Source organism: Lynx canadensis, chromosome C2 (genome assembly GCF_007474595.2).
Source record: "Lynx canadensis isolate LIC74 chromosome C2, mLynCan4.pri.v2, whole genome shotgun sequence".
Taxonomy (NCBI): Eukaryota; Metazoa; Chordata; class Mammalia; order Carnivora; family Felidae; genus Lynx; species Lynx canadensis.
In genome coordinates this window covers 156,450,254-156,473,995 of record NC_044311.2, presented here as the reverse complement: position 1 = coordinate 156,473,995, position 23,742 = coordinate 156,450,254, and the positions used below count along the sequence as shown (strand labels likewise).

Genomic DNA, 23,742 nt, shown 5'->3' with positions numbered 1-23,742 from the left:
CCCACCCCAGGCCCCCGTGTGGCGTTCACCTCTGTCAACGGTGGGCTTTGTCGTCGAGGCCTGAACACGCACACGTGCATACAGGCCTCAGACACACACGTCCACACAGGCCTCAGACACACACGTCCGCGCGCGTCTGTTTAACCAGGACGCAGGCAGGAGCCCTTCTCTTCCACAGAGAGACGCTCAGATAGGTACCAGAGGACAGGCCACCCGAGGGTTGCCTCACGACGCTCTGGTGACGGGCTGGCGGAGCACGCGGGAGCCGACCCCGGCCCGTGTGCTGGCAGGGACGGGGCTGGGGGGTGCTGAGCTGAGTTGCATTTGTTCTCAAATATCCAAAACCCCACGTTAAACCTCAGGAAACTGGTCTCTGCGGGTCCGAGCGGTCAAGTGCGGCAACGTCACTTGGGTCAGCCAGACCAAGAGTCTGGGGGGGGGGGGGGCGGGGAGCGTCTTTCTGCTCGTGTCCTGGCCAGGAGCCAGCCCTGAGCACCCTGGAGCACCCCCCCACCCCCCAATTCCCAGCCCGGGGGTCGCCAGCCAGGCCCCCGCCTCCCGGTCGCGTCATCGGAAGCCTTCGCCACCCCCGGGGCCCCTGCCCGTTACGGAGCGGCGTGTGTGGGGTTCGTCCGGCAGAAAGACCCCCCCCCCACCGTCCCCACCCCCCCCCAGCCGTGCGGCGCGGGCCACACTCACGGCTCCACAGGGAGTAGGCGAGGCGGCAGTTCAGCCGGCGGTACAGCTGCTTGCTCAGGGGCCAGAGGACCAGCGTGCACAGCTGGACGGAGTTGATGAGCAGCCCGCTCACCACGAACACGAACCCGATGAGGAGGTGCACCGCGAACTGCGTCTTCAGGTAGGCGAGCGGGCCCATGGTCGCCGCTCAGTAGCGAGTGCAGGGTCCTTCAGCGAGAACGGCCGTCCTGCAAAGGACAGGGGGCAGCGGTCAGGAGGGTGCGCGGGCCCCAGCGGCCGCAGGCCTCGGGGACGGATCCGCGGTGCTCACGGCACGGCCCCGACCTGGGGCCCGACCCCCGGCAGCTCACGGGGGCCGCACCCCGCGACCCCACCCCGCACCCGACAGGCCCACACGCGGACACCCCCGGGCACACAAGAGAGGCAGAAAAGACTGGAACCAATGTCCCCGAGCATTACCAGTGATTCCCTCTAGGAAACGGCATGACAGTTTTTATTTTAGACTTTTTACCACGCATTTACCGTCGTCAAACTGCACACGAACTCTCCAGGAAAACAGATCCACGATACCGTAACTAATGCCTCCTAATTCCCAAACAGTGGTGTACTTTTTAAGCTAAAAGCCTTTGTTTTGGCTCTAACACAAAGGCGGTGACTCACCCAGGAACCTGACCAGTTTTTGTCCCCTTTTCACATGCATTTCTTATTTTCAACGGTGAAGACAGAAGCTCACATTTCTTGGTTGAACTTGTCCCGTGAGCTGCCCCGTGACCCCCTTGTGGAAAGAGAACCAAGCAGGAAGTCGTGACCCAAACTCAGGGCTGCCCGCGGCCGGTGCACCCGCAGACCTGGTCCGTGGGAAAGGCGCCCGCGCCCTCTTTGGGGGTGGGGCGCGGAGGGGGCTCTGAGCCACACACCGGGCTCCCCGACCCTCCAGGGCAGGCCCCGCGTCACTTCACAAGCTGAGCACACCCGCGGGCACACGGGAACCGGCCACCCCCAGAGAATAAACCGACTGGGCCAGAAATAAAGTGCAGTGACTTTTAAGGCCGAGTCATAAAAGCACAACTCTGCCCGGCCCCCGGTCCTTACATAGCTGGCTCTGGGGGACCCGGCCGCCCTGCCAGGAGGACATGTGAGCGGCAGGCTCTGGACGCGGAGGCTGACTGTCCAGCTCCAGCCAGACCTTCGGATGCCCGCAGCCCCACGAGCAATCCCGACCCACCCAGCCCATTGTGTCTGAAGTGCCCACCCTGAGAAGCGTCTTACTGCCTCCTAGGGGTCACTGCAAACCCCCCTCTGAGCAAACAGAAGCACAGACAGGCTCCGTGCCTGGCTCAGGGTCACAGCGAGAGAAGGAGCAGGACCCAATTCCAGAGTAGGCAGTCAGGCCGGGTCCACGCTCCTCCCACGGGCAGGGGCCCTTCGGTAAAGCAGTCTCAGACACACCGGCCGGGCCTGACCACACGCTTCTTCCTTGCCCTGGAGGCAATGGCTTTGGCCAGACCTGGCATCGCTGTCCACCCTCTGGCACCGAGCCCGGCCCGTGGCAGGCTCTCTGCGCCCCACCGCTCCAGCAGACCCGGCTCTGCCCGCACCCCCACCATCTCGGATTCGGGCCACGTGGGCCAGAATAACCAGGGTCCCAGGAAGCCAGCTCAGAGATCGAGCGGCACCTCAGCCGTCATGCTTTTTGAGGCAGATTCCTAGGTTCTGTGGCCGACCTGCTGTTTCCGTCACTAGGGCGCGAGGTAGGAGAATCTGAGGTTAAAGTCAACCTTATCGAGGTACAACCCACGACAGCTCAGACGCGCTCACTGCTGTGCGGCGGGACGGCCTGGAAAGCCACTGCCGTGGTCGAGTCTGGGAGCCTCCCCTCACCCCTGCCCCAGCGGCACCGCTCCACGCCTGGCACCGTGAACCCGGCCTCCTTTCCCGCGGGCTCACGCGAGGAGACCCACAGGGGACATGCCTGGTGGCTCAGTGTGCACCACAGCTCCTTCCACGGCGTGGGGGCCCCGCTCCGCCCCTGCACCTGCCGGCGGGCCTCGGGCTGTGAGCAGCGGGGGCCCCACTCCACCCCTGCCCCTGTTTCACAACAGCCCCCGCGGCTGTGAAGGTAAGGAGCCAGTCCCTGGTCTGCCCCCGAGGCTCTGGTCTAAAAGTCCATCGGCAGAACCCCCCCGAGAGCTGCACCCACCCCTTGGCCCCATCGCCAGCACCACACCCTCCTGTCTGGGTCCAGCTGGCCTCCTGGCCCGCGTCCCCGGGGCTAAGTGGGGGACCTGACAAGGGCTGATCCCCGGGGCTAAGTGGGGGACCTGACAAGGGCTGATGGATGTGGCGTGGGGCTGGTAGTGGTCCTGGAGCCTCGTTCCAATGACTGCCCTTCTTTGTGAGCCTCGGCCACCACCTGTCCTGCTGCAGCCACCCTAGGTGGGTCCTAGCTGCCGTGTGCCGGGCTCTCGGGCACCAGAAAGTGAGCCTGGCCCGGGGCTCTGCTGAGGCTGGCCGTCTTCCGGCATGTTCCCCTGCTGCTGGTCAGCCGGGCTGTCAGGATCTGGCCCGGACACCCGAGAAGTGGGGTCAAAATACACGACTTCACTTGGGGGCCAGACTCCACCCTCAGGAACGTCACCCACTGCGGTCAGGGGTCCTCCCTCCCACCCTGCGAGAGTACCCCGTGCCGACTGTCTGCTTGGACGCTGGCGCCCCAGCCACAGGCCGCCAACACCGGCATCACAGGCCTTCGGGGACAGGCGGCAGGTGTCCCCTGCAGAAGGGTGGGGGTGGGGCGACGCCCCGTTCCCACTGGGCCCACACGCTCCCAGCCTCTCCCGGGCCTCGGCCTCCCACTGGAGGGGCAGGAGCACGGCCGGGGGAGCCCTCGACTCAGGCCGCCAAGACCGCTGGCTTGTGTGCCCGACAAAACCGGCTTAACTTCTCACCGGACGAGTTTAAGTCAGTCTCTACGTTTTTAAACCCGACTTTAAATATGCGAGCGCTATGCACTCTGGCACACTGTGAAGTTCCACTTTCTAAATATGACTTCGTTCTTTTAGATGCAGCCAAGGGGGTCTAACGCCTCAGTGCTCAACAGCCTCTGTCACCGTCCCCTCTCAAAACGCGGGGCACCACCCTCCTCTGGGAGGCCAGGGAGCGTACTCCCTCCCGTCTTCCCCGCTGGGTTTGCATCTCCCGTGCCGCCTCACGCGACCTCGCTGTGACGAAATACATCATGAAGTCTCTCAACGGCCTCCCGACCCAACATTCTCGAACAAGTTTACATTTCTTACGCGCGAGGCTTTAAGCCAAACAGTTCCTCCTGGATGGGTTACTTGAAGACACTTCATCCTAAACGCTTGGTCTGCGTCTCGTCTTGGCTACGGCCACAGCGCCACCGGGCGCCCCTGTGGCCACTGTTGGTGCCCGCTGGAAACTGAGGACCGGAAGGGCCCAAGCGGCTTCAAGGCCTGCAGCTCAGGACGACAGGGGAGGCCAGGGCCCGGGCCTCGGCCACAAAGCTGCTCCCCGATTTGCGCATCCAACAAAGGAAGACGAGGAAAGGCCTGGAACTCGGCCCTTCACCCGTCCGTGACCGTGACCACGGGACACCTGGGTGAGCCCCCTGCGCCCGGGCCTCAGAAGAGGCCACCTGCTTCTCAGGAGTGGCCCCTGGGGCCTGTGGCAGGCGGCCACCCCGGCCCGTGTACCTGGTACCCCCTCACTAATGCTCAGACGCCGTCACCGACAGAGCAAGGAAGCCTGGGCCTGTCTCTAAGCCCCTTCACTAGATAATAGGTCTAGATCGTTCCGGAAGCCCGCATCTGCACAACTTGATCCTGACGGCGAGGTGGCTGCCTCCTGAGTTCGCACCCCTCCTCAAGGTGGGGGTGTGGGGTGGAGTCACCCCCTCAGGGCTGGAAGGCAAGGACGGACCACCGGCCTGTCGGGAGGGCAGTAAGCCAGGCGAATGAGCTAAACGCGGCCTCACACGGAACTCAGGGGCCGCCGGCCACCACAGACGCCGACCCGGGGCGTCTGGGGACGCCAGCCAGCCTTCCCTCCGGTGTGGCAGGAAGGACTGGGAGCCCAAACCAGACCCTCCTCCCAGCTCTAGCGCCCCGCCCCCGAAAAAGGGGGACCCCTGGTGGGTCTGACACCCTGTCCCTCCCGGTGCTTTTGCTGCTACACGCCTGTGGTGCCCACGGCCGAGCGGTCTGTGGCTTAGGGCCACGAGGGGAAGGGAGGAAGCACCTTGCAGCACTGCGGCACCTCACCGCCATCACGTGAGGCCCCTGGCTGCTCTCAGAGCCCACTGGGGCACCTCCCGTTATGGGCGAACGGTGTCCCCCAAAAGACATGCTGGGGTCCTAACTGCCAGCACCTCAGAATGTGGCTGTATTTGGAGACGGGGTCTCTGAAGAGGTGATCGCGTTAAATGAGGTCACTGGGGTGGGCCGTAAAGCAACCTGCCTGGTGTCCTCGTAGGGAGAGATTCGGACACGGTCTCCCGCAGAGGGGGACCATGTGGGAAGATACACACGGGGGGGGGGGGGGGGGGACGCAGTCTATAAACAGATCCCTCCCCCACAGCCCTCACGGGGATCCAGTCCCGCCCACCCCTGGATCTCAGACAGCCAGCCTCCAGAACTGCCCGCCGAAGCTGCCCGGCCCGGGGCGCTCTGTCCTGGCCGCCCGAGTGGAGTGACAGCCCTCCCACAAATACTCCAGCCTCATCCCCAGACCCCAGGCCCCTCCCACGTCCTGCCAGGAAGCCTGGCCCCGCCTCACCGCTCAAGGGCAGAGCCTTCCGTCCCCTGCACCTGCCTCAGGGCCCGTCCCCAGATGCCCAGGGCCCCTCTTTCCCGGCACTGGTCCCTGGGTCCCTCTTGTTCATGAACTAGCCAGTCAGGTGGTCTGACCTTCAGATATCCTCCCAGGCACCCCGTCCCCCGTCTTCGTGGAAACTCCCACGTTTCTGACAAAGCCTTTGCGTGGGAAAGAAACCGAGGCCGGCAGGGCGGCACCGGGCGTCTCCACCGCACGGGCTCCGTGCAGGGAAGCACCGCATGGGGACCGACTGCACCTCACTTACACTCAGACTCGGTGCCAGTCCCTCCGCCCACGTGCCTCGCGTGCCTCCGCCCAGGGTGTCCCCAGCACACAGCGGGGACGCGGCACGGGACCCGAACCAATACCGTCGTCCTCCGACGGCACCGGGTGCCCCTTCGGCCGTGTCTCCTGCTCTGCTCTGGCTGCCTCTCCCGGTGACCTGCTGCCCGACCCCGGGGACCAGAGGAAGGTGCAGCCGTGGGACCACCCCTCTGGGACCGCTGCCCCTCCGAGCCGTGGCCTCAGCTGGCCCCGAGTGTTCTCTGTGAGCCGACAGCGGCTGGCGATGGGAGAAGACATTCAACACGCCAGAGGGCAGCGTTTCTGATGTTCTAGATACGTGGTCTGCATTACAGACAGAAAGAGCCGCTGAGTTTCATGCGGATCTCAGTCATCCGAATTCAAAGCCCGCGATGAAACAGAAAGGCAGAACTGTTACCTTCCCTCCTTCCCTCTGTCCCGTCCCACCCGTGAAGGCCCATGCGTGAGGCACGCACAGTCCCCCGGAGGTACCACAGAAAGGCCTTGCCAGCTGGCCGCACAGAGGACACCCCAGGAGCAAGCCTGGGTGTTTGGTTTGCGCGCGGGCCGTTCTGTTGTTTCTGAGTCAGGAGACACCGAGGGACAAAACCCATGAACAGGGGAGAGTCGAGAGTGAACACTGTCTCGAATATTCTCGAGCTACCCCGAGACACGTAGACGCAACGTTAACTGCCCACAACGCAGCCCGGAGCCAGGAGTAAGGCTCGCGCTCCCCGAGCGGCCAGCCCGGGCCGCACGGGAGCAAATCCACGTCACTCACAGCGGGACCGTCTAGCCCCTTGACTGGTCCCTGACCGCTGCTCCTCCCTCTGGCTGTAAATGTGGCAGGGGCAAGAGGCACTGGGTGGCTTCCTGGCCCACGGCCCACCTGGCGTGAGCGGGGGCGGGAGGGGCGCTGGTGGCAGACATCCTTCTGACGATGACACGGAGGGGCAGGCGACGGCCGGCGGCCCGGGAGGCACCACCTCAGAGGGTGACCCTGCGCCCATCGATGACATCACGAATGAGAGCACAATGGCCACTGTTGTCCACGCTGACCTGACCACGACGCCGAGGGAAAGGCTGTATCCTATCATCATGTTACTGACAAGGCCAGGAAGCGGAAAGGGTATTTTTAGGAGGCCAACTAAAATTGTAGATCAGACGAACACGATCCTATTTCCGAGTCTTTAAGGGACTACCTTTTGTTCTTGGGTAAATTCACTGGCAGGGACCATCTTATCCTTCTGCGGGCCAAGAAGTAGGACACGTTTCTTTGCTAACAATCGTCTGTCACCTCGTCAGATTCCCAGAACCACCGAGAAACCGAAAAGTCTAGGAGGAGGAACAAAATCATCCCTATCTGCAAATGACAGGTTTGTATCCCGCAGACCCCAGAGAATCCACTGTGACCAAAGTGCCACTATAAACAACAGATGACAGAGTGCCGAATGCAGTTAACACAATGTACAGGGATCGACGTTCTCAGAACGTTCGGTAACTCGCTCTGACTGAAGTCATCAGAAGGGACCAAGACAGCAGAGAAGTTTAGTCATTTCTACCCAACAGCCCCAGGACACTGGCCTCAGGTGGTCATCCGAGACCATAGAGCAACCCCGGAAGCCACGCACAGAAGATGGGGAGCTCCCGGCCGCTGGCGGCTCTGCCCCCACCCCCCGATCCTCTGGGGCCCCGGCCGCTGGCGGCTCCCGGGTCGCTCCACTGTCTTTCTAGCAGCAGAAACAGAAAAACTGCATGTCCAGGACCAGGGGTTTCTCCTAAAGCAAGTGGGGAGCAGGCTCACAGTCCAAGCACTTAAGGCAGGAAGATAAGCCCGGGGACCGCCGTCCAGTGGGCACGCCTGCACGCGGACACGCAGGTGCAGGAGGCACACGGCAGACCAGACCCCGCGTGTGTCCGCAACGAAACAATCTGACGGCAGAGCCCGCACTAGGACACGGCAGAACACCCTGAAAGACAATAAGCAGGCCTAGCAAAGGGAACAACACTGCCCTCCCTGTGCCCCGCCCCTGGCAAGGCAGGCGTCAGGACGTGGGGTCCCCTCTCCGGCGCTGGGGCCCCGCTGGCTTCAGGGCTCTGCACACGGAGAACACGCGGTCCTTCGACCCCAGCTCGGCCCTCAGGGCCTTGCCGCCTCCCCCGTGCCCCGCGCCACCGGGCGGGGGTCCCGGGGCGGCCTGTGGGGGGCGGGCCCCGCGGAGCACGGTGGACCCACAGCCCCAGGCGGGTGCCAGCCCACTGCAGCCACACTGACGCCCCTTCCTGCCGGGCCCGGCCCGGGCTGCTGACCCGCAGAAGCCGGTGGTGGACACAAGTGCCACACTGTGAGGGCGTGGGTTAGATGGTGACACGCGACTGACACGCAAACCGTTCTAAGTTACAGATGCACTTGAATCCTAATTAAAACACCAACCGGTCCCTCAGCTTCACCGGGAACTAGACAGGCGGGTGCTACAGCTCGTGTGGAGAACCAAACAAGAAAGAGAAGCCGAGAAGACCGCGCACGGGACCAGGGAACGGCCCACAAGATGTCACAACTACGACAAAGCCTCGAGCGAGCCCCGGCCCGCGCGGACAGACAAGCAGACCAGTGAGCTGGACCGGAGCTGACGGCCCGCGGGCCCTCGCGCCCGAGCAGGTGCACCCTTGCTGGACACGCCGAGTGGGGCTACTGGCTTAGCAAACACCACGCCTCACACACGTGTCGACTTCCTGCTGTATTTGTATTGAGGCACGTGTGTATTCCTACTGTGTTTAAAATTTCTTATTTTTTTACATTTATTTATTTTTGATAGGCAGAGACAGAGCACAAGTAGGGGAGGGGCAGAGAGAGAGAGAGAGAGGGAGACACAGAATCCCAAGCAGGCTCCAGGCTCTGAGCTGTCAGCACAGAGCCCGACGTGGGGCTCGAAGCCACGAACCGCGAGATCATGACCTGAGCCGAAGTCGGACGCTCAACCGACTGAGCCACCCAGGCGCCCCTCTACTGTGTTTAATACGTTACAATAAATAGAATACAAAATTAACTTAAAACCATTACGGGAATCAGGAGGCTCTTTTAGCATCACATATCTCCTCAACCAGTGGGTGAAAAGAGGCAATTAAACAACAGGCCAACCTCCCCTCTGGGCCCACGAGTCCCGTGCAGCCACCGTGGGCTCCCTCCCGCCACACCGCTCCTGGTGAGAATCGAATCCCAAGATGGGATCTAAGCCCCCAGATATAAGCCATAAAGGAACCCCATTCCCTCTTGGAGTGACTGGTGTGGGCCGTGAGGCCCAGTTCCAGGCAGGGGGACACGGGGGGGACAGGGGAGACGTCCATAGGTACTTGCAAGAAGGCGTCTGTTTTAGGACAAGAGACAAATCCTTCTGGGACGCCCTCTGCCCTTCTGCCCCGAGTGAGGAAGGGTGGCTCGAGGTCAGCATGAAGCAACACATACGAGGCCTAAAGGCCCAGAGCGTGGAAGACGCGGGTCCTCCGAGGCCGAGACCTCGCAGGCAGAGAGGACGAGTCGCACGCATTTAAGCCACCGTTTCTGGGACGCCAGCACGCGGGTCTGGGTGTCATACCCAGGCGCTCCATCAAAGCCTGCTGAATGCATGATGCGTGTTTACCGCACGTGCACCGTGACGAGCGTCACCCAGTCCCCGGGAGCGTCCAGGCCGGAACCCTTGGGTCAAGAGCAGCGGAGCGCCACAGATGTCCCCCAGAACCTCATGCTTCGGCACACTCCGAAATGTGGCCACTTTACAAATTTCACAGAATTTCGACCCTGGGACCAAGAGAAGTCAACTTGGACTCCGCGATCCTCCGACTTTTCCGTGGGCCCTGCCCTTCCCCGCGCAGCTCTGGCTGGAACGAAGTACGTTGTCAGTAAGGATGTGCCGACTCCAGGGTTTTCCCCTTCTCACCGCTCCCCAAGCCCTGCTGGCCCCTTTGTAAGCAGCTCCTGTAGTAAAGCCTCCTCCCTCTGAATGCCATTTCCCCTCCATCAGGACCAGAGAGACACAAAGAATGAAGACGGAAATCACGGCAGTCCTGAGATCGACCAGGTTTCAGAAAATGGAACTTCTGCTGATCCTTTGTGAAAAGATTACTTGAGGGTGTAGTCCAGCGAAACAGGAAGGAAGGAGAAAGACATGGGATTTAAGACAAAGAACTCACCCCGTTACGCAATGGAAGGAAATGCCGGGATAAACACCCGTAGGTGGCCCGGAAAGAAACTGCTCCAAACCAGAACCCGAGATCTTTCAAGAACAAAGAATTTAGGGGCGCCTGGGTGGCGCAGTCGGTTAAGCGTCCGACTTCAGCCAGGTCACGATCTCGCGGTCCGTGAGTTCGAGCCCCGCGTCGGGCTCTGGGCTGATGGCTCGGAGCCTGGAGCCTGTTTCCGATTCTGTGTCTCCCTCTCTCTCTGCCCCTCCCCCGTTCATGCTCTGTCTCTCTCTGTCCCAAAAATAAATAAACGTTGAAAAAAAAAAGAACAAAGAATTTGTTCCACAAAGAATACGATCAAGGAGCTAGAAGATTTTGGTATTGAAGGAGAAATAGGTTTCTTTTCTCAAAAATAAAAACGAAGCAATTAACATTTTCAAGTAACAAAAAAAACCCTGCCAGGAAACTGTGGTGCAGACAGAGATCGCACTAACACGGGGCGTGGGTTTCTACGGTTGGCTTCACGAGCGACTTCCTCCTCCAAGCAGCACAGACTTAAGGACGGGATTCTCGTGCCTTCTCTGTGGCATCGGCAGAAGCCAATTCATTAAAAGTTTTATTGTGAATGCTGTTTCTGGATTTTCAATATTTGAAATCGACCTACAAAAGAAGCGTGGAGAACTCCATTATAACGACCGCAGATACGAATGTCGTGAACCCAAGTTATTTTACACAGAGCAGGTCAGGAGGGCTTTGTTCCAGTTGATTCAACACAAAGTGAAAGTTCAAGTATACTGAAGTATTAAGGGAAGAGCAAAATAACTAAAAATAATACTAACCCAGCAAACTCAGGGGCGGTGAGGAGTGACAGGTGTCTGTCACACTCGCAGAGAAGCAAAAGTCTAGAGCCGCGCCTGGCACGCGGTGGATGGACACTTGGTGAATATCGGCGAGAGAACTGGGTGGGTTAGTGAGTCACGGAACGGAGCATCAGCAAACGGTCGGGAATCAGCGGCCGGACGGCTTTGGAGCCACGACCCTGAGAACCAGAGTGAGGAAGGGACGGGTGGGAGCTCACTTTCCTTTAAACCAGGCAGGCTGCCAACTCAGAGAAATGCAAATATAAAGCGATTTAAGGTCTGGGTTAATGCTGATCGCGAAACGGCACCTTTAAAGGTGAAAAGAGTCCTCGTGTAACTCGGTCAAGGGAAAATGACCTGCAGGTCTCAGCTCGGCGGACACGTTGGAGGGGCCCCCACGCCCACCGTGGGTTTCTCCACCGAGGAACGGGGGCAGGTGTGCACTGGGCCCAGGGCTCGGCCAACGGTTCTTGTCCCGTGTCTGTGGCCTCAGCGCGTGACGTGATCATTCTGAATTTCGGTTTCTGATTTGCAAGTGAGGGTAAGAGGACCTTTACTACCAGAACCACGGGCTGGCTCCGAGGATGAAATAAGGGCAGGTAGGAGTGTCCCTGAAAACTCGTCAGGGTTTCATAAACACACCGGGTTCCGAAAGAGCCTTCGTAAAAGTGCCGCTTTCCGTACCAGTGACAGATACTTAAATCATCGCGAGCATTGGTAAAACTCCGTAACTGAGACACTGACGCCAGGAACCGACCCGCTACGAGAGGGCCTCACGGTCACATTCGTTGGGGAAACTGCACGGCGCACCCCACGCTGAGGAGGCCTGATGCACACCCAGGAGAGCCACGCCGAAACCGCGGTCTGACCCGACGCTCTGTCAGTGAGCCTCTGAAGCTTCTGTGATTCGGACCCGCTTACCCTCAGGCAGCCGACATCAGTGAGATTTTGATTCTTTCTAAATTGGTTCTTTTTTAAGTTTATTTATTTTGAGAGCAACAAAGACAGTGTGAGTGGGGAAGGGCAGAGAGAGAGGGGGAGAGGGAGAGAGGGAGAGAGAATCCCAAGCAGGCTCCACACTGTCAGGGCAGAGCCCGACGTGGGGCCCGAACCCACGAACTGGGAGATCATGACCTGAGCCGAAATCAAGAATCAGACGCTTAACCGACTGAGCCACCCAGGTGCCCCTAATTCTTTTTTTTTAAGGTTTATTTATTTATTTTGAGAGGGGGGTGGGAGGAAAGAGAGAGAAAGAAAGAGAGAGAGAGAGAAAGAGAGAGAGAGGGAGAGAGAAAATCCCAAGCAAGCTCCAAGCTGTCATCGAGTCAGAGCTCGATGTGGGGCTCGATCTCATGAACCGTGAGATCATGACCTGAGCTGAGGTCAAGAGTCAGATACTCAACTGACTGACCACCCGGGCACTCCAAGGTTTTGATTCTTTACACACACCTTGAAGGCCATGGTAGACATCTCTATCGGACATGGTTGTAAGTCACTAACTTTTAAAACTAGCTACTGTTGTAACTTCAAGTAAGGGCTTTGGTGCCAGTTTGTCTTTCCAGAAAGAGCCCAGAGAACCCAGAGCCATACTTCGGCTGCGATAACGGGGAAACTCATCAACAAAGCAGCGTGGGGGAACCGCTGACCGGGGCGCTGCCTACGCCGACGACGAGCTTGCAGGGACGGGACCCGCGGGGGTGTGCGGGCAGCGCTGGACGTGAGGGCGCCCCAGGCCTCCCCTAAACATCTCTGTCCCTCGTAAAGATGTAAAACATCTTTCCCCTGTGCAGCTGGTTCTTCGCGGCAGGAATCCGCGCTCCTTAAAATGAGGAAGATCCCTAAACCAACATACGAAATGCCACTTAGGCCAGTGAACTTGTTAAATATTTGCGATACAGAGGGAGGGCGGCCCAGCTCTTCCTAAGGTCTCCTCAGAGGGCACGAGGTCAGCCACGGCCCCCAGGTCGCGCCGGGTGACGGGCGGGGAGGCGGGGCTCCGGCCCTGATGTCATTCAACAATTTAAAGAAGCAAAGACGAGGTCCGTGTGCGTTTCACGGTGAGCGTGACGTCTGAACGGGGGTACGTGCCGGCGACGTTGCCGAAGAGAAGTAACGGTGGGCGACCAGAGGCGGTGAGTGTGCGCTTGGGGGAACCCACGCCTCCCTGTGTCTGTCTCACAGGTGGGTCCTGGGGGTCTTACACCCAGAAGCGAAGCCAGGCTTTCTCAGAGAAGCACGGTCGCCTCCCTGGCTGCTGTGCCCCGACGTCACTCTGCTGACAGACCTGCAGGGGGGAGGAGGGGGGACGCTTCCGAAAGCGGCGCTCCGGCACGGGGCCGGGGCCATGCTCTGGCCGCGTCCGGCCCTCTTGCTAGCGATGGGCTCACCTCCGGGCACGTGGAGAAGCCCACCATGGAGACAGTTGTCGCCGGCAAGAGGGCAGCGGACGAGAAGGTGTCTCTCCTGGATGCCGTGACGTCTGCAGAGGACAGCCGGGCCACACGGCAGAGCCTCGGAAGGAAGTGGGTCTCTGATGGCATCTTGGAGCCCAGAGTTCTATTCCCTGACCCTGAGCTTCTCCTGGAAGTGCTCACAAATTCGCACGGCCGGAGGCATCTTGACCAGAACAGAGCACTCCTCTCCAGCACCTTCCGGGGAGGGGCTCCCCCTCGGTGCCGGTCACAGCGCCCCAGAAGCCCAGGCTGGCTGAGCGCACACCAGTCTGGGTGGGACTCCGGGCCCGGGGAGACTGGCGGCCGAAAAGGCAGCACTTAAGCCCAGCACAAACTGGGGAGGAGACCGTTCTGTAGACCCAGGGCAAGAAAACCTCAATGTTTTCTCCCAGTTCTGAGCGTGGGGGACAAGGACGGGGACGGGGGCGGGGGGACGGGGGCACAGCTGGGGCTGCTCGACTCTGCCAGCCAGATCACAAGAAGCTGCAAAAACATTCTTCCGTCTGGGTTTCTGTCCACGTGTGGATGGAGCGACGACTGAGTGGCTGGGGCAAGTGTCAGGACCGAGGGGACCCGGGGAGCCCGTGCCCTTGCCAGCACACCGCAGCTGGCCAGCCTTCAGAGCCACACGAGCTGCCTCTCCTCTCCTGGCCTCCACACGCCATCGATTACCAGGACAGGGGTGGGGGGGGAGGGGGGCACCTTTGCTGCGACACGCCCCTGGGCTGGTGGACCCCTCCCCTGGCCGAGAGCATCTGGAAGTTTATCATGAAAGTAAGTGATCACTCGTCCCCTGGGGGCCCCAGCGAGGTCTGGGGAACCACCTGGCCAAGACCCGGAGCTCCTTCAATAGGGGACAAAAGTCCTTCCTTCCCTCACCTGGGCCGATTCTTCCCCTGACTCACCCCTGTTACCTTTCTGTGGTCCCGTGTAACTCTTTGTAAATTCTATCAATCGTTTTCACGTAAGATCTAAAATGCAAATAACTCCCGGGCATAAATTCATTCTGCACGGTTAAGTGATACAGAGTTGGGGAGGAAGGGGCTCCCAGCTCCCAGCGGGCAGGAAAGGGCCTTCGTGTCCTGGACGGCAGGGCAGGGGCCGCGCAGGCACGGAGCCCCCGAACACACCGTGTGCAGCGCCCTCCACATCGTCAGAACAGAAGTGATAATCGGATCAACAGAAGGGAAAGCCTCGGGCAAACAGAATTCCCAGCCAGACCGTGTGCTGAAGAAAACAAAACTAATCTGGGCCAGAACCTTCACAAGAGCCAACGTCTCAATGTCTCTTCACCGGAAATTACCCCATTTTCTGGCCCTAAAAAATGAAGTCAGCCACAGACCTGGGGTTTCGGGTCTCCCCACGGCCACCTTGACCACATCCAGCACCGGGCGGGGGCCGGCTCCACCCGATGGCTCCCATCCCTGTGCCCCGGCTACAGACGGTCACGTGCAGACAGGGCACACGGTTTCCCATTCTACAGATGGAAACAGGTGGCCTGGAGCACACGCGCCCCATTCACCATCGCGGCCTGGTGTGGGGTCGGGCTGGACCCGAGTCTCAGGAACCCCAGGCCGGTGGGGTCAGCACCACCTCTCGGACTCCCCACCTCCCAGCAAGAACCAGTACGCGCGCGGGTCACGACAGCCAGAAACGGTTGCGAGTGACTCACCGCAAAGCAGCTCAGCCTGCCTGGGTACAGCGGGGTGGCCTCTCCGTGATGGAAACTACCACTTTCTACTTCATCAACGGACCACCCCGTGAGCCCCCGGCACCCACCGCGGGGTAAGAGGTCGGGGAGCACCAGGAAGCTGACGGAGCTGCTCCTGGCGCCAGGCGCCCGGCCCCGGAACCTTCTCCAGGAATGTCCCAGAACGTCCCAGAGACACGTTCGCGGCGGGGCGAGGTGGGATCTCCCTGGGCTGAGCCCCGACACAACCGGCAGGACTGACACCGACTTCCCTGCCGGCCACGAGGGCCCCTTCCCAAGCGGGAAGTTTGTGGCACATGGAGAACAGGAGGGGAAGCGGAAGAAAAGCGAGGCCCGGGGCCCCTGCGCAGGGACGGCCCAGAGCCCGCCAGGCCGTACTCACCAGTAGAAGTAATAGGCCAGGGCCACGGCGACCAGGGCCGTGCACACGCCCGAGAAAAGGCAGGCTGAGTAGCTGGACAGCATCTTCGGACCCCTGGAAGCCTGTGCCCGTGAAAGTCCGACAGAAGGAGACCAGCGGCCTGAGCAGCGTCAGCCCCTGGCCGGCGGATAAGGAAGAGGGATTACGTCCAGACTATGGCTCCCGTGTCCGACGGGCCGGGGCCACCAGGACCATCTGCTCAGCCCCAAGGGGAACACACACTTCCAGGCGCCGCCTTCCCCCCGCCCCAGGCCCCTGCAGGCCTCACAGAGCAGCCCAGACGAAAACAGGACTCCCTAAATGCCAGCCTCCCCCCACCTGCTGCAGGGGCCCGCGGGGCCACTAATCCAATAAGCAGCTTTGCCGGGAGCCACCGGGAGCTGCTGGTGTCACGGGGCTGGGCCGGGACGCAGGTCAGCGGCCCACAAGCACACACCATCTCTCCCCCACCTCTCCGAAGCCACAATGGCACGACCCCAACACAGCGCGGCCTGGGGCGGGGCCGTGGGGTCAGCTAGTGACGGGGAGCCCGTGCTTGGGCCACCAGGTGATGGACAGACGTCCTGTACTCGGGGCCGGGTCCCAGCCCACAGCTACCGACAGAGGAAGGTTCCTGGGGGGAAAGCCACACGTCTTACTCTTGGGGAGCCTGTGCTGGAGGAACTGAGGGAAGGTGGGGGTGTGTGTGCGCCTCTCCCCCGTCTCCCTGAGACTTGGGATCTGTGACGGGGCTGAGGCGAGCTCAGGTGGCCCAAGGACAGAAGCGTCACCCCACGAAACCCGCTCCCAGTGAAGAAGGCCTCAGCAGACACCTGAGGAAGCGAGGTGGGGGTGGGGTGGGGGGTATTTGATCATGAGGGCGTCTTGAGGATTCTTCTGGCTGGGGAACCTTCCTCGGGCCTAGGGCGCGGTCCCAGGGGGAAGTGAAGTCACTACTGTCACTCTCCTACACGGGAGACTGGGCCAGCGCTCCCACCCTGCACCTCCCCCCCCCCCACCCCCACCCCGGGCACCACAGTCAGTCTGCAGCACAGGAACTCCCGTGGGACCCTGAGGCGGCAGGTTCTGGGGCTTCTGGATGGGTCACTGCAAGGCTCCTTCTAGAAGCATCTGTCATCTTGCTTCTGGCCTGACACATCTCAGGAGAGAAGGCGGGTCACTACCCTGCACTCCGTCCACTGGAAGGGGCTTCAGAGGATTGTCCTGAGCACCGCCTTGCTGGCTAAGGCTTTTCCAAGTCCTTAATCCCGGGTGCTGGAGGCCTTGGCGGACTGGCTCTAATGTAGCCGTGCCCGTCCTCCCGGGACGGCGGGGCCCTGGAAGTGCCGCTCCCTGCCAGGCGCCCAGACCACCGCCTCTCCAATGGGTCACGAAAAGAAAGCCCTCCTCTCCCAGAGTGCCGTTCAGGACGTGCGTCCGCAGAACCAGCCCGTGGGGGACCTCGGTGTGTGACGCGTGAGGACACGGGCCTGGGGGGCCGTGAGGCCCACCCCCCAGCCAAGGTCTCCGTGCAGGGCGGCAGGTGGCCCTGACTCATCCCGTGAGGACCCTGTGAGGCCGGACGGGCCCTGCCCTCCTTGGGAAAGGCTTCCGTTGGGCGCTCCGGCCTGACCTCCGGGGCGTGGCCGCGATGACTCGTCTTGAGTGGAAAGTGGGTCACAGACCCCTCCCGGCTGCCCCCGCAGCCCCCCAGACACACCTCCCAAACTCCAGCCCCTGAGACCGGGGGCCGCGCCGTCCAGGCCCGGGAGCTGCCCCCCAGCCCCCCTCCCCGCACCCTCTCCCCACCCTCACCCCCGCCACCGCCCTCCCTCGAGGCTCTCGTTCTCCACACCTCCTCGTTAGGTTGAGGAGAACAAAGCTAATTTGAACGTATTGCACAAGAAAGCGTCACGGGAACGTAGTCTCCGGATTATTTCCCTGCGCCTGAACGTTAGTGATTTCCGCCAAAAGGGTGAAAGAGCGTGTGTTGGCAGGAGTTCTTGGCGCTGAGAGCAGCCACGGGAAAAGTATCCTTTAAAACTCTGTAACACTTCCTCACAGGAAACAGTTTCTCCCCGTGCAGTCAGTCGGCACACTCCAGTCCCCCTGCTTGACTGGTGGTGACCACGCCCTTGGGACGGGGCCACGCGCAACGGCAAGCATGTTGTGATTGTTATCGTGTGGTCCCAGGGCAGGTTCTCTGCTACCCCCGCTGACCCTGGGGCCATCAGGGGCCCAGTGAGGAGGGGGCCGGACAGCCGGAGGGGCCCCGTGGAGCCCCCGGCGACAGCCAGACGCTCCTCCGTCCGGTACCTGCTGGGCTCCGGCAAACGAGGAACCCACCAACCGCAGCCCAGACAGAAAGGAGATCAGAGAGCCGACCGCCAGAAAGTTCGCCAAGCGCAGCCACAGGGAGGGCAAGTGGCGGGCAAGCCGGGGCGCACCGAGGGCAGTGCCTCCCTCCATCCTCCGGGACGGACCCACAATCCCCCCATCCCTGCAGGGGAGGGGCGGGGGGGGTTGCGGCACAGCCAGCCCTGGGCTCCCCGCTCCCCGTCAGCCTCCCCGTCCTGTTCTCTGTGCTCACCGCCAGCAGAGCTCTGACCGTCCCCGGCCCACCCTGACCCCACACAGAAACCGGGAGCCCCTGCCACCAGCTCCTGCAGTCCTGGCCCTCAGGGGGGACCCCACGTGGAACCTGCCGGAATCGGGTGCTTGCTAACAGTGTCGTGTGAGAGAGGCCACACGGGCCACGCCCAGACACACTGGTGAGGGGCCACGGGGGGCCCTGCCCACGTGCATGAAGCCACACCCACACACACGCCGAGGCCACCCCAAGCGACAGATGCTACCGCAGACCAACCACGCGGCGATCCCGACGGCTCTGCCCTCGGCACGACTGCAGCTCTGAGTCCCTCTGCCCCAAATCACCAAAGAGCTGGCAGCCTGGGGTCCGAAACGCAGCCCTCTGAGCGCCCCGCTGCCCCCAGCGTGGCCAGTTCCACCTCAGGCCCCCAGGAGTGAATCCGGCCGCTCCCAGGGGCGGGACGGCACATCCTGGCGCTTGTCCTGATGTGTCCACGCCTCGACGCGAGCTAAATCACGGCTGATCACTATTTCCCACGCGTCACCAAAGACACTGGTGATCCTCAGGCCGTGCTGCCTCCACACCCAGTAGAGCAGCCACAACGTGCAGCTTCCGGAAGGAAAGATGCTGGGGACCAAGCACTGTGCTGCGGGCCCTGCCTCACAGACACGCTGGCCCCGGCAGTGAGACCCCCCCCCCCACACACACACCATCGTCCGCGTGTTAGGTTAACGAGGTGCTCGGGGAATGCACCACCTCACCGGCCTGCCTTCCAGATCTCGCTCGGCCTCAGACCCGGGAAGAAGCCTCTGGATGCCAGCTACACAGCACTCTAGAGCAACAGGGAGAGAAGCCGCCAGAGGTCCTCACTTAAGACTCCCCACAAGGCCTCACCGGGCCCCCTCCTGCTGGCAGAGTCGCGACCCCGACCTCGTTCTCATGCCCGGGGCGTCGTCCTTCCCGCTGACCGCTTGGGCACGGGCTCCCGCCGCTTTCCGCAGCCCTTCTTCGGAAAGGCTCTGAGTTCCTTGAGCTTTCTCTGTTGGTCCCGGCACGACGCAGGAGGAGGCCGCGCTGTGGCCCCAGCACCAGCCAGCCAAGTGCCCTCCAGTCCCTCGCAGGACACGACCGACGGATGCCAGCTGCTCCACAGGGACCTGGCCGCGGGCGCCTGGGGGAGGCCGGTGGGGCCGTGTTCAACCTGGTCTGTCTCCCGCAGCTTTAAATACACGAACAAGTCGGGGGGGTGGGGTGGGGAGCAAACATCAAGGCCCACTCGTGACAAGCCTCTTTGCTTCGACTCACCCTGGGGTCAAGGAGCCGGCGGTGGCGCTTCCAGGAGTGAGGCTGGTGCTCCCCGGGAGGCTGACAGTGTCCTTCCAATCCACACCGGGACGCGTGGGGAGCACGGGTTACCATGCAAACCAAACACGGGTAAACAGCCTGAGGTGTGCACACAGGGAAGCCAGCGGCCAAATCTCAAGTGCTTTGAAGCACTTTCGGAAACTCTTGTGCCAGACGCTGTGCAGCTTGTGGTCACCGCGCGGTGTGGACACAGGCGGGTCGGGGTGACCACGCACGGGGGCGTCCAGCAGCAGGTGTCCTGGGGCAGCGCCTCACTCTTGGGGAGCGCCTCGCTTGTGAAGGGCGGGCCTGGAGGGGACCAGCCGGTCTGAGACACGGGGGTCGCCCTGCTCAGCCTCCCGGGGACACGTGACGCAGCTCGCTGGCCCTGGGCCACCTCGGGCACCGGGCGTCGGGAAAATGAGAGTGCCCTCATCTTTTCAAGACTGCACTTGGGACTGGTTGCCAAGCTGTGCTCGTAACTGCAGCCTCTGAGATGCAGCTACAGGCCAGGGGCGGGTGACGGGCGGAGAGATGTGCACACGGCACTGAGGCACCTGCCGGGACAAGGGGTCTGGTCAACAAGCAACAACACCCCGGCTGGCACAAAGGAGCGGCTGGCCCGGCGTCCCCTCCGCACACCGCGGACACGGGCGTCAGCGCACAGAACCGGGAAGCGCCCGCGCGGGGAGTGCCCAGGGGCTCCGTCTGTGTGCCCGACGTGCCAGCTTGGTCTCTCTGACACCCGGCGAGCACGGGAGCCGGTTTGCAGAGCACCGCTGTTCCAGGCGATGGTGGCAATACGGACACGGTTGCATCGAAGGCACCTATTGTTCCCAGGGGTAGAATAGCCGTTGGGGGCGTGGGGTGGGGGGAGGCTCAAAGGGGACGAGAGAAGCTGGGCTGGACCCCGGCCTCCTACCTCTCTAAGCCAGCCGGGGGCTGGACGGTGTGGGGCAGGCCGAGGGCCCAGGGGGAAGGGCCCCAGGCTGCTCTGCTGGGTGGCAGGAAGGCTGGTCTCCTGAGCTGGCTCCTGGGTGTCCTTCCCGTTTCCCCACACATATTCCAGAGAGGTGTGCTTTCCTGCTGTCCCATGTCCCTCTCAGGAGCACGGAGCCGGGGGGGGGGGGGGCGGGGAGGTGGCCGGAGCACCCGCGAGCACCCGGGTCTGAGCCCCCGACCCTCCCTGCCCCTCCCTGCAGAGGACTTGACTCTCTCCTCAGGGAAACTGCCACGCCCAGCTGCCCAGAGCAGGAGCCCGAGTTCCGGAACTGCAGTCGAGATGCTCTAACGCCAGCTGGAGCTCACAGTCCCGTGCAGGGTGACAGCTGTCTATAACTGTCACTGTCACGGGGCATCCCGATGCCCCCGTGTCCGTCTGCTCGTTCAGTCTTCGTGGCACCCTCAGGAGGTGAGCTCTCATGACAGTCATTTCACAGATGAGGAAACTGAGGTACAGAAACGCTAAGCCACCTGCCCAGAGTCACGCGGCGAGCACGTAGCAGAGTCAGGATTCTAACGCAGGCCAAGTACCCGTCAAAGCACCGCTTCCACGAGCAGGGACTGTGTCGTCAACAACCGAGACGCCAAGCCAACCGGAAACGCCCATTCTCCCATCGCACCCACCGAAAGGCCGGTCTCCCCCAGGGCTGAGAACACGGGCTCGAGGCAGGAGCGGCGCCTGCCACGGCTCACGACGAGGGCAGCGGAGGGCCCCGCAGGGAGACCGGCCGCGGGAGGGGTGCTCCCTGGAGGGATTCTACAGCCAGGCCTGCAAATAAGACGTGTGAAGTCACAACACCCCCGCTCTGGAGCCCTAACGAGATTCTGTAAGTTGGCGGGGTACGGTAGGACATTCTTGCTGTAAAATGTGAAACCAGGCAGAGGCAGGGCGTGAAAGGGAGGTCAGCCTTCGTCCCACGCCAGGCCCGGGGCCGACGGCTGGTCTTCTGATGTCTGTACTTTCCCAACTCTGGCTCGCACTTGACACAGTGGCCCCACCCCGGTTTTCCGGCCCGGCGCCACCTGCTAGGGACTGAGGGTTTGCGCCCCGGCAAGCGCACGGGCTGGAACCTGACCACCGAGGTGACGGCACAGGGAGGTGGGGCCTTCGGGCCTCGTGATCAGGTCACGAGAGGGGAGCCCCCGTGGTGGGGTCAGTGCCCTTCTCAAAGAGACCCCAAGAGCTCCCCTGCCCCTCCCCCACACGAAGATACAGAGAAGCTGCCGGCTGTGAAGCAGGAAGGGGCCTCCCCAGACACGGAACCTGCCGGCACCTTGATCTTGGACTCCTCGCTTTCAGAAGCGTGAGAAACCAATGTCTGTGGCTCACAAGCCACCTGGGCCGCGGGATTCTATTCAAGCGGCCTCCAGCGGAAGGTACCGCCGGCTGTGTGGCAGGTGACGGCAGGGACGATGGTGTGACAGCCGGCACGAGGCAGGGACTCACGGCTGCCCAGGTCCCCAGCTGCAGGGGTTCTCAGAGACCCCGCTGGGCACCCCACCTCCCGCAGCCCCCGCAAGTGCCCCTGTGGCCCTTCCCTGTTCCAGCTGCCCGGGCCTCGGATGTCGGGTTGCAGCAGAGAACCGGGGAAAGAAGTCAGATTTATTCTGGAAAATGAGTTGATTTTTGTAAGTCTTATGAGAGACGGTATCTTCACAAGAGATTATTCTCACGGCCCTGCCTGGTCTGCCGAGCCCGGCAGCACCCGGCACCTTGTCCTCGTGCCACGCGTCTGGACCGACGCAAACCGTGCCCACAAATCCCGTTGGACCCGAACAGACCAGCTGTGAGCAGGGAGACTGGCAGCCTCGCCCGACGCCACGCTCGACCGCGGCCACCCCTCCTGTGCCACCCTTGGGCTCTTTGTCGGGAGCAGCTGCTGGAGGCGGCTCACCTCTGCCACCTTCCCAGGACGCCAGGTGACCAGGGACCTTCTCTCAAGCACACTCCTGCCCACCTTTGCTCAAAAGACGTCTTTGCACCCACTGTAAACGCTCCACAGGCAGCTGACTCACCCCTATCTCTGGGGCCAAAATGCAAAGCCTCCAGCCCCCTCTGCAGACTTCTGATTGTGGGCGTCCCCGGCCCGCCCTGCTGCCTGCTGGTCTGAGGGACCGGCCATGGCACCCGTGTGGGTGGACGCGCATCCTCGGCCCCCCGGGGGCTGGCATCTGGCCCTCCTGTCACCTCCCAGGGCTGCCGTTCACCACCACCCTCTGAGCCTCCCCCAGCGTGTGCTGGGGGCCGCGGCTGCCCCCGCCGGCAGGAACGCCCGCCTGGTCTGACTCTGGGGCTTGGGATCAAGAAGCATTGGGACATTCTGCAGAATGTTGGTGACAAACTGGCTTTTCACCTCATCTCCTGGCATTGAATTCAGCTCCCCCCCCACCCCCTCCCCCCAGACAGCGTCGCTAGCTCACAGCCGGGGCTGCGTCCAGGTCCCATCTTGTCTTAGCAGGTGAGCATCCGAAGCAGCCACGCCCTCACAGGGTCCCTCCAAAGTGCTTCCCCAAACAAGCTTCATCTGGAGGGAAGCCCGGCTCCGGCTGCAGGCCGCCCCGCCTTCTCTCGTCACCCTGACCGTGAGCCTTCTCTGCCTCCACGCAGCTGCACCCGTCTGGCCGTCCGAGGCCCTCGCTCTAGACCAGGGACAAAAGACTTGAGTCCCTCGCTGTGTTGTGATGTCGGGAACGCGCAGCTCAGACAGAGGGCCAGCCGACGGCCAGGCTCGTCCCGCAAGGTCGAGGGGCTGTGTCCTTCCTGCCCGCTCGGTTCCTCTCCTCAGCAGGACACCCCGCGCCAGCCCCGGGTTCCCAGCACAAGCCGGCCGTGCGTGTCTCCGTCTACCGCGGGGCACTTCCCTCCCTGGGGTGTGTATTTCAGTGCCATTCCTGGGCCGGGGCAGCCACCTTGGTCTGAGCTCGTCTGTTGCTGGTTGGGGGGGGGGGGGAGTGGGGGGCGGGGAACACGTGCTCTCACATTACCTGCCGCAGCAGAGCCTCTGGGTGGCCCGTGTCTTCACCGACGGCCCCACGTGCTTCCGGGAGGCAGCAGAAACCCTTCCCATGGCCCCCTGCCCCAGGAGAGCCCGGCCCAGGCACACCCCCGCCGTCTCCCCGCCTGCAGTGACAAGTTCAGGGACAGCTGGCTCTTTGGGCCCAGACTCACTCCGGGGAGCTGCCCCTGTAGCTGCACAGACTCACTAAACCGTGCAGAGCTACGCAGACATCTGTGCAAAACAGGGAAGGAGAGGCCGTCATTCCTGTTAGCGTCGGGCTGAGTCCTCCGCCAACACTTGTAAAGACAAGGGGCCGGCGGTCACGTCACATGAGGGAAGGAACACGTGACAAGGGAGAGAACAAGCACC

General features: G+C 62.2%; 1 protein-coding gene across 3 annotated transcripts in view; it reads right to left on the bottom strand.

Moving 5' to 3' along the window:
- Window positions 1-23,742, bottom strand: part of AGPAT3 (1-acylglycerol-3-phosphate O-acyltransferase 3) — an 83,983-nt gene that overhangs the window by 23,386 nt on the left and 36,855 nt on the right. For 2 of the 3 annotated variants that reach the window (XM_030328797.1, XM_030328795.1), the window contains exon 2: window positions 700-926. In XM_030328797.1, coding sequence (XP_030184657.1) covers window positions 700-877 — 178 coding nt within the window. In that variant the 5' untranslated portion in view covers window positions 878-926. Of the gene's footprint in view, window positions 1-699; window positions 927-18,789; window positions 18,850-23,742 lie in introns of those variants that run through there. The other variant, XM_030328796.2, reaches the window with a different exon arrangement.